This window comes from Lupinus angustifolius, unplaced genomic scaffold, assembly GCF_001865875.1.
Source record: "Lupinus angustifolius cultivar Tanjil unplaced genomic scaffold, LupAngTanjil_v1.0 Scaffold_17_6, whole genome shotgun sequence".
Classification (NCBI taxonomy): domain Eukaryota; kingdom Viridiplantae; phylum Streptophyta; class Magnoliopsida; order Fabales; family Fabaceae; genus Lupinus; species Lupinus angustifolius.
Genome location: NW_017718983.1, coordinates 601 through 18,117, shown reverse-complemented (window position 1 = coordinate 18,117; position 17,517 = coordinate 601). Strand labels below are relative to the sequence as shown.

General features: G+C 32.8%; 2 protein-coding genes and 3 non-coding genes across 7 annotated transcripts; 4 read left to right on the top strand and 1 right to left on the bottom strand.

Moving 5' to 3' along the window:
- Positions 1-93: 93 nt before the first annotated feature.
- Positions 94-164, top strand: TRNAG-GCC. Its single transcript has one exon. It is a non-coding gene; the product is annotated as a tRNA-Gly (tRNA).
- Positions 165-2,321: 2,157 nt separating this feature from the next.
- TRNAG-GCC lies at positions 2,322-2,392 on the top strand. The gene has a single exon. It is a non-coding gene; the product is annotated as a tRNA-Gly (tRNA).
- Positions 2,393-4,944: 2,552 nt separating this feature from the next.
- On the top strand, positions 4,945-5,015 carry TRNAG-GCC. The gene has a single exon. It is a non-coding gene; the product is annotated as a tRNA-Gly (tRNA).
- A 2,624-nt stretch (positions 5,016-7,639) lies between these two features.
- On the top strand, positions 7,640-12,863 carry LOC109338031 (protein WEAK CHLOROPLAST MOVEMENT UNDER BLUE LIGHT 1-like). Of its 3 annotated transcripts, none has more exons than XM_019575164.1 (4): positions 7,640-7,773; positions 8,117-8,248; positions 8,590-9,563; positions 10,438-12,863. In XM_019575164.1, the coding sequence occupies exons 3-4, from the start codon at positions 8,622-8,624 to the stop codon at positions 12,298-12,300; spliced, it is 2,805 nt and encodes a 934-aa protein (XP_019430709.1). In that variant the 5' UTR covers positions 7,640-7,773; positions 8,117-8,248; positions 8,590-8,621; the 3' UTR covers positions 12,301-12,863. The 3 variants fall into 3 exon arrangements, with proteins under 3 accessions (XP_019430709.1, XP_019430708.1, XP_019430710.1); XM_019575165.1 differs by lacking the exon at positions 8,117-8,248 and having other exon boundaries at positions 7,641-7,773; positions 8,590-8,991; positions 9,211-9,563; XM_019575163.1 differs by lacking the exon at positions 8,117-8,248.
- Positions 12,864-14,666: 1,803 nt separating this feature from the next.
- LOC109338025 (non-specific lipid-transfer protein-like 1) lies at positions 14,667-16,470 on the bottom strand. Its single transcript, XM_019575153.1, has 4 exons — positions 16,263-16,470; positions 16,113-16,173; positions 15,113-15,215; positions 14,667-14,999 (listed from the first exon to the last, which is right to left on the bottom strand). Exons 1-4 carry the CDS (start codon positions 16,389-16,391, stop codon positions 14,918-14,920), a joined length of 375 nt encoding a protein of 124 aa, XP_019430698.1. The 5' UTR covers positions 16,392-16,470; the 3' UTR covers positions 14,667-14,917.
- Positions 16,471-17,517: the final 1,047 nt, after the last annotated feature.

Here is a 17,517-nt window from a genome sequence, read left to right as displayed (position 1 = left end):
TTTTAAATAGTCTTTCGGAGTCAAATGTCCAGTGTCATTTTTACATATTAAGTTCTCATAGGATACAGTAAATCGTAAAGAGTTACGCATCAAGCACCAGTGGTCTAGTGGTAGAATAGTACCCTGCCACGGTACAGACCCGGGTTCGATTCCCGGCTGGTGCATCTGATTTAGGGCTATGATGATGAATAGCACTTCTGTGTTTGTTGGTCAATCACAATCATCATTAAGATGAAAATATGTGCTTCTGAGCTCTATGTTTTTACATTACATGGTCATGTTGTTGTAATTCTGCAAAGAGCAAATTTTTGTTATCTCAATTTGTAATTGAACTAGTTATACAATGTGTTTTTTATTGTCCAGAATTATATAGGTAAGTTTGATTTTCTGTTGCACATAATCTGTTTAGACTCCATTGTAGGATTTTAATTTTCGTACTTTATACTCACATTATACCTTTTTAATTGGATTTCTAACTTGAGTTCTTCCTTTTATTTGATCAGAATTCTGAAGTTTTTAGGTGTATAGTATGATTACTAATTTTGAAGATGTGATGCACCAGCTAGAACATGAACCATCATAGATGATTTTTAAGTCCAAGCTATTATGTGATGAACACATTTATAGCATTATAGTATGTAATGTTTTTGCATGGCTTTTCATCCCATATTTTGTTTTCTATGGTGTATATGGATAATGATGCCTGCAAATCAGTTTCCTCAATTTTAGTTTTGGTTAATAATTAATGTGTACATTTGTATTACATCATAAGGAAAATGTTATGATGTATACTATTGTACATCATTATTATGATGTACCATTTGTACATCATTTTTGTGTGTTATGTAGAGCACATGATACAGTCTGTTATAAAGGTTGAAAAATGGTGTACAAAAACAATATGCACATTGAACAATTTATGTATATTATCTCTGCTGTCTATGTCCATGTTTCATTTTGATAAACTTTTTGCTACTAAAGTTTATGAGTAGCTAAGCTAAATTACCACAGCATCATTCTGTTTCTAACATGTACTGATGGATTTATTTGCTATAGATTACACTAGCAAATAAAGATTATTTAATGGAACTGATTAGGTTGTAGAAAGACAAAGACTGATAATATGTTTGTGTAAATGGAATAGAATAGAGAGGGATAGATATAACATGTAACAACTCATCAATAAAACTATAACATGTCTTCTCACACATCTTATATTCTTATTAAAAAAAGCACAACATACTCTCAAAAGAGGAAGGCCTAGTGCATAAGGTTTCTACCTACTAGGGTCTGAGAAGTATAGATGTATGTAGTCTTATCTTTGTTAATAAAAAGATTGTTTTTAGGATTTGAAATCATGATCTACAAGTCATGAGATAACAATCTTATCATTACATCATGACTCACAAGAAATACTCTCAAGAATATATAAACCTTTATAAATAAGGTTACTTTATTCCTCCAAATCAGTCACTCATTTGCATTATCTAATATATTTTCCTTATTTTAAGATTACGTGATTATTTGGAATCAGTCACTCCTCCTTTGCATTATACACATGACATTCTCTATATGCTTCTTGTATACACTCTGAACTAATAACACTCTTCTTTATACATTGGATTCATGCATTTTCAGAACCAATAATTGGTAGATGAATCATGATGACCCATGTTTTATTCCATTTAAAGTGTGATTTTATTATACTTTGAAGTCACTGAAACTGTAAAAAAACAAGTATCCCATGTGTGAAAGATAGGCAAAAGAGGACATAGCATGATCTTATCAACCCATATCTATAATACTAGTAATTTTATTCTTACACTAAAATTTGATAATTTTGCTGAGGACAAATAAATTTATCTTTACATTTCACTTATTTTTTAATTAAAGTTGTCAAATGACTTTACATGAAAGTGAGCTTTCATTCTTAAAAAATTTACCAAATTTTGGTTTTAGTCCATATACTTTATTTCTTTGGATTTTAGTCCTTGCATATTCTTGAATTGTTCATTTGTCTNTGTTGACATATCATTGATAGATACTAAAATCAAAGCAATCAACTAAAGTAAAAACTTAAAACTAAAAAAGTTAGAGACTAATATCAACGTTATCTATATTTGTATCTATTGTCTCTTTTGGTTGTTACTTTGAAATTTTTAGGAGGTGCTAATGGGTAGGAGTTAAGGAATATCCTATATATAACAGTAAAGTATGAGAATTTGCTCTTTTAAATAGTCTTTTGGAGTCTAATGACCAGCGTCATTTTTACATATTAAGTTCTCATAGCAAATAGTAAATCGTAACCAGTTAAACATGAGGCACCAGTGGTCTAGTGGTAGAATAGTACCCTGCCACGGTACAGACCCGGGTTCGATTCCCGGCTGGTGCATCTCATTTAGAGCTGTGATGATAATAAGCATTTCTGTGTTTGTTGGTCAATCACTGTCATCTCTTAGATGAAAATGTGTGTTAAAGATTCACAAAAGAGGGCATAGCATGATCTTATCAACCCATGCTTATAATACTATTAATGTTATCCCTACCCTTTCCCTTACTTTTTTAATCAAAGTTGTCAAATGGTTTCAAACCCTTGTAAATGTGCTTTCATTCCCCTCCTCTTTAAAATAAAAAATAATAATTTTGCCTATAAAAAGTAATTGTATAAAATATGTTTTTTGGAACACATTGAATTAGAATTAGTGATGTAAAAATGATATCATTTTTCCTATGATTTAAATATGTTTTGGTTCCAAACAAATTTATTAAATTATGGTTTTATTTCATATTTTATTTTATTTTGGATTTTGGTCATTGTATATTCTAGAATTTTTCACTTAGTCTTTAGTGATAATGTGGTTAATACTTACATATAATTCATGTCATATCAATTGATAACATGATCAATTCTGGAGTTGACATATCATAGAGAGACTAAAGCAATAAGCTAAAGTAGGAACTAAAAATTAAAGAAAAATTTGAGAAACTAAAATCAACATTTGCACATATACATGATTTATCTCTTTTAGTATGTAGTTTGAAATTTTTTCAATTGCTAGGGGAGATAGGGATGAGCATGAGTGAGGTAAGACTTGTTCCTTACTCGCCCTAAATATTGGTCTGATTATTTTTTGAACTCGAACTTGACCATAAATTTGAAGATAACTTGACTCTAAATATCAATTGGGTCAACCTTTGAAACTGAACCTGACTCTACACTCGATTAAATATAATGCATATCCATTTTAGATAAATTCTTCTCAATATTACATGTTATTATGGATATGTAATTTGACATATGAAATGATATATGTGTATATATAATGCTAATCATGTATATATCATATATGATGAAAAATTATATAATCAATGATACTTTCGATTAAAAAGATATCGTTACTCTATACACAATTGAATAGACACGCATACAATATATGATGAATGAGTTATCATAGGATAGGTCGGACTAGGTCATGTTTGCTCCTTACCTGAACCTAAATATTGAACAAGTCTAATTTTTGAACTCGAATTTAGTCATAGACTCGATAAAGTCCGATCATATTTGGATCCAATTACAATCGATTCAAACTGAAGGAGTGTGTTAGGTTGGGTTTGGGTTTTAGTGACGGTTATACTCTATATAATTGTTATATCTTAAATTGCTTACATCATAGCACCAGTGGTCTAGTGGTAGAATAGTGCCCTGCCACAGTACCGACCCGGGTTCGATTCCCGGCTGGTGCAACTTATATAGTGCTATGAGGATAATTAGCACTTCTGTGTTTGTTGGTCAATCACTATCATCTCCTAGATGAAAATATGTGCTTCTGTGCTCCGTTTTTTTTTAAATTACAGGTCATGTTGTTGTAATTCTGCAAAGAGCAAATTTTTGTTATGTCAATTTGTAATTGAACTAGTTATACAATGTGTTTGTGATTGTCCAAAAATAAGTTCGTTTCTGCGGAGTAAATTTTAAAAATTACACATACCACTTATATATTAGTTTCATTATTCGCGCAAGCTTTTCAAAATTAGACATTCTATCCTTTATTCACCTTCATTGTTCTCACAAAAAAATTACTCATACTTTTATATTTATACAATGCTATGATAAACTATGACTATCAGTATAATTATATATATGTAGAATGCTCTATCATACCTAGAATATTAGGTTATTTTGATATGTATAAAGGCTTGAATATGGCAAGGAGGTTGGGCTTGAAAATGCTATTTTGAAATGATAAAAAAGTATTATAAAAGGATATACTTCATTGAATAATAAATAAATTACATACAATGGAAGAAATGAAAGATTTTACATCGAATAAGATGGGAAAAAATAAATATATATGCACAAACATTTAGCATGACTTTTTGCACACCAAAAAAACAAAACACAAACATTTACATGGAAGCCAAAAGGTCTCTCATCTCAGCTACAGAAGGGATATTCTCAGTAGGGTAAACCTTCGCCACAAGTTGAGAAAAACTTCTGTACTGATCAACAAACTCCTTCTGCAATAATTTTGAGGAAACAATCAAAAATACTTTACTTGCATGTATATTCTACTTAGTTTTACAAACACTATGTAGAATTGAAAGATTGTGCAGCCATCAGCAATATTTTTTACAAAAAAAGCTATACTCTTTAGACCATATCTTAATCTAAACCATTTGGTATAATTATATAATTATTTGTGGGACCCCAAATGAGAAGCCTTTAACCACCATGGACTTTCATTGTCATGGAGCATGGGAAGAGTGAAGATAGAGAATGGTGACAACAAGTTTGAAATTTTAGGAGGTGCTAATGGGAAGGAGTTAAGGAATATCCTATATATAATAGTAAAGTATGAGACAATTTGCTCTTTCAAATAGTCTTTTGGAGTCTAATGACCAGTGTCATTTTTACATATTAAATCGTAATGAGTTAAACATGAAGCACCAGTGGTCTAGTGGTAGAATAGTACCCTGCCACGGTACAGACCCGGGTTCGATTCCCGGCTGGTGCATTGATATTTAGAGCTATGACGATAATAAGCATTTCTGTGACTGTTGGTCAATCACTATCATCTCTTAGATGAAAATATGTGCTTCTGAGCTCTATTTTTTTTCATTACATGGTTTGCAATTCTGCAATGAGACCTAGTAGATAGGAAAGTAATAGTGCAATAGCAAATACTTGTGCAATATATTAACTAATTGAGTTGCTCACATAGCTTAGAGTAAATCGATTATGAGTACTCTCACGAGTAATTATAATTCAGAACTTAACTACATAGCTTCTTCTCATTGAAAAAATCTTAACACTAGTAGAAAAAAAGTAGAACTTCCGGCAATATTTTCTAACAAAATCTAGAGGATAACAAAATGTGTAGAACAGTGTATTTTAGAAGCTTGGGAAGACCAAGTTTCAAAATGGGTGTATGAGACTAAGAAAATAGAACCCATTTTTGAACTATTTTAGGACCATTGCATCCTAAAAAGTGTTGTCTATAGGATTTGAATCAAGCGATCGAATTACAAAGTTAAACATCGTTTGCTCATTAGTATCACTAAAACTTGCTTTCCCTTTAGAGATAATTTTACTCAACCATACCAAAACTTAGGGATCAAATTGTCGCGACATAGTTTCAATCGAAGGAAAACAATGCATTTAAGGATGTCATGGTTGGGTTCAAGGGGTCGAGGTAAGAGAAGACTCTATAGCCACCAATTAGTTTGGTGGAAGGCATGAAGGTTCTCATGAACATGTCTCTCTCTTCAACTTTGTTTATGTTGAAGAGGATTTGACATCTTATAAAATGACGATGTTTGGTTTCAAGGTGATGATGATTAGGCAAGTGGAACGTTGGTTTTAGTCTATCTACTTCCCCTTTTTAGATTTTGATCATTGTATATTCTAAAAGAATTCACTTATCTTTTAGTAATAATGTGATTAAGACTCACATATGTCTCATGCCATATCAATTGGTGTATGACCTATTGTTGCATTGATATATCATGGATAAGTGTAGGTCATTTCTAGTACTAGATAGATATACTAACATGTAACACCAAATTTATAAATTTCTCATTCTCATCGCATTCCAGTACTATGGATAATAGAGATTAAAACCAAAATAATCAACTAAAGTAAAAACTAAAATACAAAGAAAAATTTGAGAGGCTAAAATTAACATTAATGTATTGTATCTTTTAATCTTTATTTGCAATTTCACCAATTAACGGTGGGAAGGAGTTAAGCCAAGTCCTACTAGAGTTATGTAGTATATAATAAAACAATGTAAAACAATTTAATAATTGTCCAATATTATTTTTCGATATTAAGTTCTCATACCAAATAAAATCTATGCTCTGAAATTTAATAAATATTATATTCACTATAGTATTATTATCTTAAAATAAATTTTGATTGAATATTTGAATATAATAAACCATAAACCAGTAAACATCAAAGCACCAGTGGACTTGAGTTTGATTCCCAGCTGGTGCAAATAGAGCTCTTTTTTTTATAAAAAAATTAATACTTCTCTCTTTTTATACTCTCATGTGATTTAATTCACAAGTCAAAACAATTTTTTTGGGGTGAAATTCACAATCATATCATATTTACTTATACAACAATGCTCCTCACGTGTATGTATTAGTCCATAACTTAGGATAAGTGATGTGTTTAGCAATTTTTTATGTTACATTCTAAAACATACCGTGTATAATTTTTTATGTTACATTCTAAAAGACTAAAACATACCGTGTATAATAGTGTAAATGTAACGTGTGAGAAAAGAAAAGTTCATCTTACATTGGAAAACATAAAAAGATGAAAAGCATGGTTAGAAAAAGTTAAAAACAAAACAACAAAAAGAAATAAAGCTGAATCTGCCACCTCAAATATCCTAGTTGGCTTGGCTCACAAGGGATAAGGTCACACGGTGGCTACTATGAGATGATCTTGAAACAACTTTTTGTCTCTTGTAACTGTAATAATAACAATACACTGCAAAATCTATTGTATGTTGTGTGTACATATTTATATATAATTATTATATTATCTCTCGTTCATTTGCATTAATTTTTTTAAATATGAATGATGTAATGATGGTGTATAAAAATCATATAATATCAATGAATATATCACTATTTGCTTATTATTATTAATATTATTACAAGTAATATTACATTATCAACTAACCGGTGTTGGTCCAAGTGGTACATGTTTGATTCCCCTTAAGCAAGGTTTTGGGTTCAATTCTTGTAGATGAAAAAAATACCCATTAAGAGAGTTAACCTCACATAATGTTCTTAGCTCGGATATTGGATAGGATTACCCTCCAGTACTGTGAGGATAGCAGTGGAAACCAAAAAAAATATTACATTATCTAATGGTGCTTGACATTTCCTGTAGTACCCAGTGTTTCACAACAAATAATACTAATAGGAGTAGCACACACATTGAATAAAAACATCACAATCTTTTGACTTAATTTTAACAAAACGACCTTATTGGAAATTTTTAAGAAATAATAAAGAAAGAGCATAAAATGGATATTGTATTGTTTGTGTAACAAGGTAGGCTCCACTAACTGTGCACCATTGACCTTTTCAAGTTAATTTCTCTATTCCAATTTTAGCTAAAACTTTTTTCCTCCTTGTGTTTATTTTTGCAGAAGCTAATTTTAATTTCCTTTGTTTTTCCTCCTCAGACTTTACAGTGATCATTAATATCTGCTAACTCTCAATCATTAGTTTGGTTTCTGCTTATTCCTGGTATGTTCTTCTCTCTGCATCCTTTGTTATGTTTTGTTCTTTGACTTTCATTTTCTCCCTATCCATTAAGGCCCTTTAGTAAAAAAAATCATTAGAATTTTGTTAGTACATGGATATAGATATAGTCATAAGTTTTCTGGCTTGAAAATTTTGGATTAGTATTTATGAATTGTAACTATAGCCGGATATAATTTTTTTCCTACATGGTTGAATAATTGCATGGACTTTTATAGGAGTGGAAACAAAGTTTGAAGATATGATATTTGTAGCTTTTGCTAGCCATATTTGGATTTTACCATAAGTTTTAGTTTTTCTTTTATCTATTGATATATACATATATAAGAAGAATTTTCAACAACCCAGCTAAAATTGGCAAAGCTATGATCACTGATTCATGTGCCCCTCAACAGAAAAATATGTCCACAGTTACCCAATATGGTTAACAATTGAAAGCTTATACCTTTGTCTTCAAAAGGTTAGCAAGTACGTATGGTTTAATGTATAGGTCTAATTGTTTAGGAAAAAGGAGTTATTACTTTTTCTGTAGCCTAAATTTGAGCAAAAGAACTCTCCTTGTAAGGAGAACTACATACACAAAATAGGGTTATGGTCCCCTGCACGAGACTCCCATTTAGTGGGATATGGTAAGGGTAAATATATGCAGTCTTACCTTCGTAAGTGGAGAACTATACACACATATAAGTATCAAGTTGCATACAAATTTGGAATGTTCTGTTTCACATAAGTCGTCATTTTTTTAATCAATTTGCGTAAACCTCGGTCATATAAGGATTTTATTTACTACTTGTCTTCCAGATATCTTTAGCGCTCTCAACCGCTTCTTACAGATGGAAGATGTTGAAAGCAAGGCACACTCAAAATCCTCTTCAACAAGTGCTGAAGCTGAACTGATTTCATTGGCAGAAACCCCTAAAGAAAATGTTGAAGTGACAAATCCACATGATAATCACTCTTCCATTGAAGGATCCATCAACACATTTAGTAATAACGTAGTGGAGCTTGAGACTCATTTGCTAGTGACTGAGTTATCTGAATTAGCAATGTCACCAAATGTTTATGAAGGTCAAATATTAGGACAAGGTGAATATCTTCCCATAGATAATTCAGCTTCACCCTCAAATGCTACAATGGTTCATGTAACAGAACAAAGCCATCAGGGAACTGTAGCCGCAAATTTTGAACCCGGAGCCTTAGAAGATATCTTTAAAGGGCAGCAGGTTGATGGTTTTGCTGTCACTTCTATCAGTGATGTTGATAATTTGATGAAACTCTCAACTTCATCTTCTGAAACAAAAGAGTTGCATAATGAGCTCAAAGAACTAAAGATAAATCTACCTGAAACCGAGTTTACTGATGTTCACATAGATAGTTCAGCTTCAAGTTCAATCCCGAACGCTACGGATTATGTAATAGAAGAAAGCCAGCAGGGAACAGCGGCTGCAAATTTTGAACCCGGAAGTTTAGAAGATATCTTTAAGGTGCATCAGGTTGATGGTTCTAATGTCAGTGCTGGCAGTGATATTGATAATCAGATGAAACTCTTGGATTCCCCTTCAGAGACAAAACAATTGGAGAATGAGATCGATTCACCTCAAACCAAGGTTACCGATGTTGCAGTGGGAGCACTTGACTTACCTACACTTTCGAAGCAAATGGCTGCGCGAAAGGCCCTTATTGATACTACAGCTCCATTTGAATCTGTCAAAGAAGCCGTTTCCAAGTTTGGAGGAATTGTGGATTGGAAGGCTCATAGGATGCAAACTGTGGAGGTATATATCCATATTTTTATATCAACATTGTAATTTAAATGTACCTTCTTTACAATTTTTTTCTCGAAAATAGTGCTACGCTATCACTTTACTGCTTTGATGAGGAAATAATTCTCTTGGCAATTTTGCGATGATAAGAGAGAAAAAGACCGGAACTATAGTCTCCGGTGTTGTTTTCATTATTAACTGCAGTTATGGTTGTTAATAGACAACAATGAACTATGAAAGGTTGTTTTGATGGCTGTGTTCATACCAATATGGTAGCATATTGTATACCATATCTCATTTTTATGAAAAGACTAAGATATAAATGCATTTGTTTTCTACATTGGTTTTTATGTGTGTCACCTAGAATTAAGGGAGAGTTACTTATTAGCAGCTTTGAATGTTAAACAGGATAAAGTTTTTGATGATGATACTCTGCTGGTACTAATGTTACTAATACTAATCACCAAGAAAATAAGAATTTTGTGATACTGAAAGTTAAATACATTGTCCTCAACTATAATGAAATCACAACACATGCATTTCATATATGATTTGCATTTTACGATTTCATTGTTTATGAATTGATTTTAAACAGAAATGAGGGAGGAATTATATTTTGGGTCTTTTCAACTAATTTATGTCTTCCTTATGTGAAAATAATTGCTATCTTTGAAATGCAATGATGTGTCTTCCATACTTGGTTCCTATCACAAAACTTACCAAAAACAAAAAGTCATTTTCCCACTAGTTGGTTAGAGCTACATGGATCCGATGCCATTTATCTTCGAGTCAGGAAGATAACTATTTTGTATTCCTCACTACGGATACTAGCTTTGTCTGCTCGAACCGCAATTAAGTTTAGTTTTTTTCCCCTCTGAATTTACAGAAACGCAAGATTGTAGAACAAGAACTACAAAAGGTGCAGGAGGAGATCCCGGTGTACCGAAAAAGATCAGAGGCTTCTGAACAAGAAAAGGTCCAAGTACTGCAGGAACTGGACAGCACTAAGAGACTTATAGAAGAACTAAAACTTAACCTAGAGAGGGCCGAAACAGAAGAGCATCAGGCTAGGCAGGACTCAGAACTTGCGAAGCTTAGAGTGGAAGAAATGGAGCAAGGTATTGCCGAAGAATCTAGTGTTGCAGCGAAAGCGCAACTCGAGGTTGCTAAAGCAAGGTATACAGCATCGATTATGGATTTAACATCTGTGAGAGAGGAGCTCGACGCTTTGCGCAAGGAATATGCTTCCTTAGTTATTGAAAAAGATGAAGCTATGACAAAAGCTGAAGAAGTTGTTGGTGCATCGAAGCAAGTAGAGAAGACTGTGGAAGACTTGACTATTGAACTAATTTCCACAAAGGAGTTATTGGAATCTGCACATGCTGCACACATGGAAGCCGAGGAACAACAAATAGGAACAGTCATGGCAAGAGATCAAGATTCTCTCAATTGGGAGAAGGAACTTAAGCAGGCAGAAGAAGAAGTCAAGAGACTCAACCAGAAAATTGAGTCTGCTAAGGATCTCAAATCTAAACTGGACAAAGCCTCTACCTTGCTACTTGATTTGAAAGCTGAACTAAACTCTTATACGGACTCGAAATCCGATGGTGGTGAAGGAGAATCGAAAGGGGAACCAGAGAAGAAGACACAGACTGAGATACAAGCAGCGGTTGCGTCAGCCAAAAAGGAACTTGAGGAAGTAAAACTTAACATAGAGAAAGAAACTTCGGAAGTTAAACACTTAAAGATTTCTGCAATATCATTAAAAGATGAACTTGAACAGAATAAATCAGCTCTTGCTTCCATTAGGCAAAGAGAGGGAATGGCATCTATTACAGTTGCGTCTCTTGAAGCTGAACTGGACAAGACTAGATCCGAAATAGCTTTGGTTCTAAATAACGAACAACAAGGCCGGGAGAGAATGGCACAACTTCCCAAGAAACTACAACAAGCAGCTGAAGAGGCTAATCGGGCCAACTTGCTTGCTCAAGCAGCTCGTGAAGAGCTTCGGAAAGTAAAAGAGGGGGCTGATCAAGCCAAGGCTGGAGAAACTACAATGAAAAGTAGATTACTTGCAGCTCAAAAGGAAATAGAAGCTGCCAGGGCTTCTGAAAGGTTGGCGATCGCGGCAATTAAAGCATTGCAAGAGAGTGAATCAGCTAGAAGAAACAATGAATTCGATGCATCAAGTGGCGTCACACTTTCTTTGGAGGAGTACTATCAGCTTAGCAAACAAGCACATCAAGCAGAAGAGGAAGCTAATATGAGGGTTGCAGCTGTTAATTTGGAGATTGAGTTAGCCAAGGAGTCTGAATTGAAAACCTTGAAGAAGTTGAATGAAGTGAATAGAGAAATGTCTGAAAGAAGGGAATCTTTGAAGATTGCCATGAATAAAGCTGAGAAGGCAAAGGAAGAAAAATTAGGTGTAGAACAAGAATTAAGAAAGTGGAGGTCTGAACACGAGAAAAGAAGAAAAGCCGGTGAATTAAGCAAAGGAACTGTGAACCAGATTAAAAACCAGAAGGCTAGTTTAGATGATAGGAGCAAGGAAGCAAAGAACTTGGACCAATCTCATAATGCAGCCATTCCTGTACAGTACTTGTCTAGTCCAAAGGCTTATGTTCATGCAAACAGCAATGCAACTGGATCATCCCTGGATACAGCAATTGTAAAGAAGAAGAAGAAAAAGTCATTTTTTCCTCGGATTTTGATGTTCTTTGCTAGAAGAAAGTCACATTCAACTCATTGAGAGTACTCTCTATTGAACCTAATGCACTGTGATGCTGAAGTTATCTTAACATCTCATCCTTTTGGAGATGATTTCACAGTTACATGATAGTGCTGAAGCTGGACTATTCCAAATTATACCATACTTATAAATGCTAGTGATTTCTGTATGTATGGTTGGTTGATTGAATTATACTCCATCTCACTCAGAGGACTATGAATTGCGTTCTGCTCAGTGCTTTGCGAGGACATAAAAATCAGTTCATCTTTGTTGGTGGGAAGAGAAAATAAAATGATTTTGTATTGTGTATAGGCTTATGATATGTTGAACCTCAGCTTGTTGTAAGGATTTGTGAGGTTTGATCAAATCAAAGAAAGTTTTGGAGTTTGAGAACTCAAGTACTATTTTTTTGCTTTTGTTTTTTGGTGAGAGATTTGAAGTACTTTTAAGTTTGAATGACATGTTGCTGGCATATTGAAGTACATTTCCATTGTATCAATTTCACTTGGAACACATGAATCCACCTCCATTTAGAGAGTCCTATATGAGATCATTGATTAATAGAAAATGTGTTTAATATAGCATTGAAAGGAGTGTGTTGTTAACATTATTATAAGATATTATTGTTGATCTTTGGATTCTTGTCATGCATGAATTTACTCTAATCTAAATCCATATTAATCATATGTATTGGATGGTTAACAGATTAACCATTAACCACAAATATATACACTAAATAATCCATTAATTGGAGTATTGGACTCAAACTGTCATTTACACCTACCATGATGGTTTATACATTCACTTGATTTGTTGGTCATTTTTTGTAACCATTTTTATGAAGAGAAAAATGCTTGTTGTCAGCCAGCACATTATCCATGATGTTTAAACACAATTGATTTTATAGTAAAAGTCATATACATAATGGTGAAAATGGTGAATGCTGTGTTAAATTGTAAAAAACACTTATGAAATACTTTTCTTACTTACTAGAATTTACTCATGCAAATGATCATTGGGTATCAGCCTTTTGCAGCAGCATCAGTATTATTTGTGTATATAGCCCAACAAGATTTATTTATGCTCATCAACAAGACTTATTTGTATATATATTATATAGTTTTATATACATGTATCTAGTATCTAATTTTGGTGCTTCCTTAACTTTATCTCCCACAGAACATAGTCTTGTCCATTAATATTGGTGCCCATCAACAATGTTAGAAATATATGGTAGAAAGGATGTGTATAGGGAGAGAAGTATTTGAGTGAATAATATACTGCACTTTATTTTGGTTTGTGAACACGTTAACATTGGCTTGCATTACTGCAACTTACCTCAACTACATAAAGGTCAGCATAAACTGCAACAATATTCACACTAATTTTCATTTGAAAACAAGTTGTCATCTGAAAATGGTTATTTGTAAATCAGTTATTATAATTGGTTAACACAAATAATCTTTCTTTAGATCATGAGTCTAATGTGAAGATAATGGTTCAATGTTGAGTGAAAATGGAAAGAATGGGAGGAGGAACAACAAAAAACTGATTATATGTTTAAATACATTGTTTGCATTGATGTTACCCATTATCACTGATGAATTTATTCAGATTAGCTTTTGGAGGCTCTAAGAGTTCAAAACAAGAAAGAGACTTCAATATAGTATAAGTAGGCACTTGGCAGTGGAACTCATCATGTTAGCTAGTTAGGGGAATATAGTTGTATGCAAAATTTAACTGAGAAGAACAAACTGTTATGAAATGACAGATATTTGTCACTTTTACATGTCCACACATGACAAGATCTAATTTAAATCATTCCATTTCACATTATTTCTGTGGACATTGCTCACTTCCCTTTTTCTTTTGATGTTATGTTGCAGAGTTGAGTCATCTAAGTTCAATTATGCTTACCCAAAAGTTGTCTGGTTGAGTTTAGTTGCTAGAGGAACATCCAAGATATACACATAACAGTATAGACTTTGTCAGGTTGACACTAGAATTTGTCCAAAAAATATTTAAGTGGATCTTCGAGTAATACTTGTTTTACTTTTCTAACCAACAGACCTAATTGACTGTTCCTGATACCGAAACATTTTAATGATATGAACAAAATCACAGCAAATCAACACAACGGAATGGCACTATGGCCATAACAGAGACCACATAACGGACATCTCAGCCACAACGCAATTTTAATTTAGAAAAACCGATTGAAATCAATTTCAGAGTATAAAGTTCCGATTTTTCACAACCCTAATCTCATAAAAACTCAATTACTGAAACGGAGCAGTCGGACAGGAAGTAGCAAGTTTGAAAATTATTTCAACGATTGGCTGAGTGATGCCATGGTCCAAGTATTAATGGCAAAAAGAATGCAGAGGTAGTTCTAAATAATGCATCATGAAGTGTTCCAACTATAGTGAAATTAAAAACCCTTTGATAGATTTGTAGAACATTATCTTAATATCCTACAGAGTTCACAACAATATTAAACTAATGAACCATCTACAACTTCAGGAATCATCAATGTATTGGCTACAGATATAGTTCTCAGATTTTGATGTTATATATTTTATTTGATTGCTTCCAAACATAATTCAACCAACATAGTGCAAGTAGTAGACATATTTGCTCACAACTTGGAAGGTTTTGGGAAGATATCCGGAGTGAACTTCTGAGCAGCACTCAGACTTCCCTTAATCTTCATTGCACCCCTGTACCCATTCATCGCCGCAACAGATGAATGGACATGAATACAAAGACAAATAAGAAAATCGAAAAGGATTTGGAAAATAAGAAATAAAGAAAATCCATTGAAAGGTTGAACCTCATGAAAGCAATCTGTGGATTCAGCTTCCCTAAGGAAATCTTAACAAAGTCATCATCCTTAAATGAGAAGGTTGCATCGGGCTTTCCTCCTTCATATGGTCCTATATATAGACACAACAAAATAACCATTCATACATTGCAACACCAGAGGTATTTTCTATATGGAAAACTCAGAAAAACTTTGCCAAATTATATACGAGTACAGACGAAGAATCTAGTTCAAAGTAAAATTGCCATGGTTGTTTATTAGCTACCTTATTGCTACCTAGTCATTTACATGACGCAGCCTATAATATGAACAAAATTGAAAGCATTCTGTCATGGAAGAAATGAAATCAAGCAACAAACATAAGATTAGATACAGTAGAGGAACATTTTGGTTGTCTGATCTATCTCTACTACTGTGAATTGCTCATCAACGAGAGCAATTCACAGTAGTACCATGTTAACGTTTACGTGACAGGAATACAGCAGTTTATATAGCAGAATCAATAGAAGGGTTTCATAAGATAAGTCTCTGTGTGTGTGTGTGTATGATTGATTGAAATGTATAAGAAGCCTAATATACTTTGACGTTTTAAATTAAAATGCAAGTGAAGGGAAAGTATTATAGAATAAAACTTCATTAGTTATACAACTAGTGAGGAAACCTGATCCCAGACATTTGCATACATATATGTACTCTATTTTGAAATTTGAGATAACTCAATACCTACACACTAGCCACACTCATAAAATGGATTATAGTGTGGCTTAATCCATTTTGAAATAGAGTTTAATGCGTATTATTTTAATTTAAGACTCAATAACAAATTAACAATTAATAATTGAATAAAAAACTCTTACATTGTCTGGAACGAAAAAACTATTATATTGTCGGTGCATAAATACTAAATTCAGAAAATAACATTTGACGACATAAAAAAAACTTGTACGGTGTCCGTGAACAACCCTTACTGAACCATGAAAAATTGACGCAAGAAAAAAAGGAAGCATACCTTTGATGACCTCTCCTTTCTTGAGATCAACAGTATAGACAACCTCATCGAATCCAAGTTTCTACAAAATCAGCACACAAATTAGAATTAATCAAGGGAAACAACAACACCGATGATAAAAATAATTAAAAAAACGTAATCGATGGTAACCTTAGGGGCAATACGAAATTGATAAACGAGTCCAATCTTTTTGACGAGATTTTTGCCTGCATCGGTGGCGAGATGCAGCTTCATCTGATCCAAAATCGCTTCAGATTTTACGTTATCTGAATTGGCCATATTGATATATATATATCTCTCTCTCTCTTTTTCTTCGGTGATGCAGATTGCAGAAAGAAAGAAAGTTGAAGAGTACAGGTTTGGTTTTGGAGTTATTTATTTAGAGGTTGGGGGTTAGAAGAGTGGGACATCACACTCTATCTTAATTCTCTGGATCTCTTCCGAAAAATAGCTGTCACCTTCTATCTATGTCCCATTTACCTAAAGTTTAGTTTTGGAAGGATAATAAATTAGTTTATTTCGAAATGTATATAATGAGTATTATTTTTAGAAATTGAATTGTTAATTTTTTGGTCATATAAGATTTAACTAAGTCTTACATTGTATTAGTGTATAGTTACCTTATTAAACTATATTATTTTCGTGAAAAGTTGCATTAATTTATTTTATTACTTAATTATAAGCAGATATGTAATATTTTTATCTTTTGTTTACTTTATTTTCATATCCTTTTTTTTGCCGGTTTCAATATTTTTCCAAAAATGTAATTAACTTCTATAAGTTTATAGTTATCATTCCATTATTCATAATATATATAATATGGAAATATGAGGATAAGTAATGTAATTTTTAAAATTTTAAATGGTAAAATTGGTAATTGAATAATAAAAAATTACTATCATTTTCTAAACACTACCTCAAGACACTGACTGGCAACATAAGCTTTTAGTTTTTCAAATAGCTTTTAGTTTTTTTACTCAAACAATAAGCTACTAGAGTTGTTCGTTAAATAGAAATTGGAATGAATTGTAATTTAAAAAATGAGCATACAACGTTTGTTACTTTGCAGAAAGTTATTTGAACTAATGTTTAGATTTAAAGGTGTCAAAATGGGTGAGCTCAGTCGGGTCGGCCGCCAAAGCCCAAAAACTTATAGGGTTCAGGTATCATATTATGCAGTTTTAATATAATCCAGGATTTTTAGCCCGACCCAATTGTGCTTTATCAAACCAGACTCAGTTTGGGCTACCCGTTTTCCTTTAAAAAATTATATTTTTTGGGACTTTTGGCTTAGTAATAAGCATAAGGTGAAAATTTACAAAACAACTTATAATAAAAAATTGATAATAAATATTGTGTTATGAACTTTGAATAAAAATAGAGTAATATCTAAGCATAAATATTT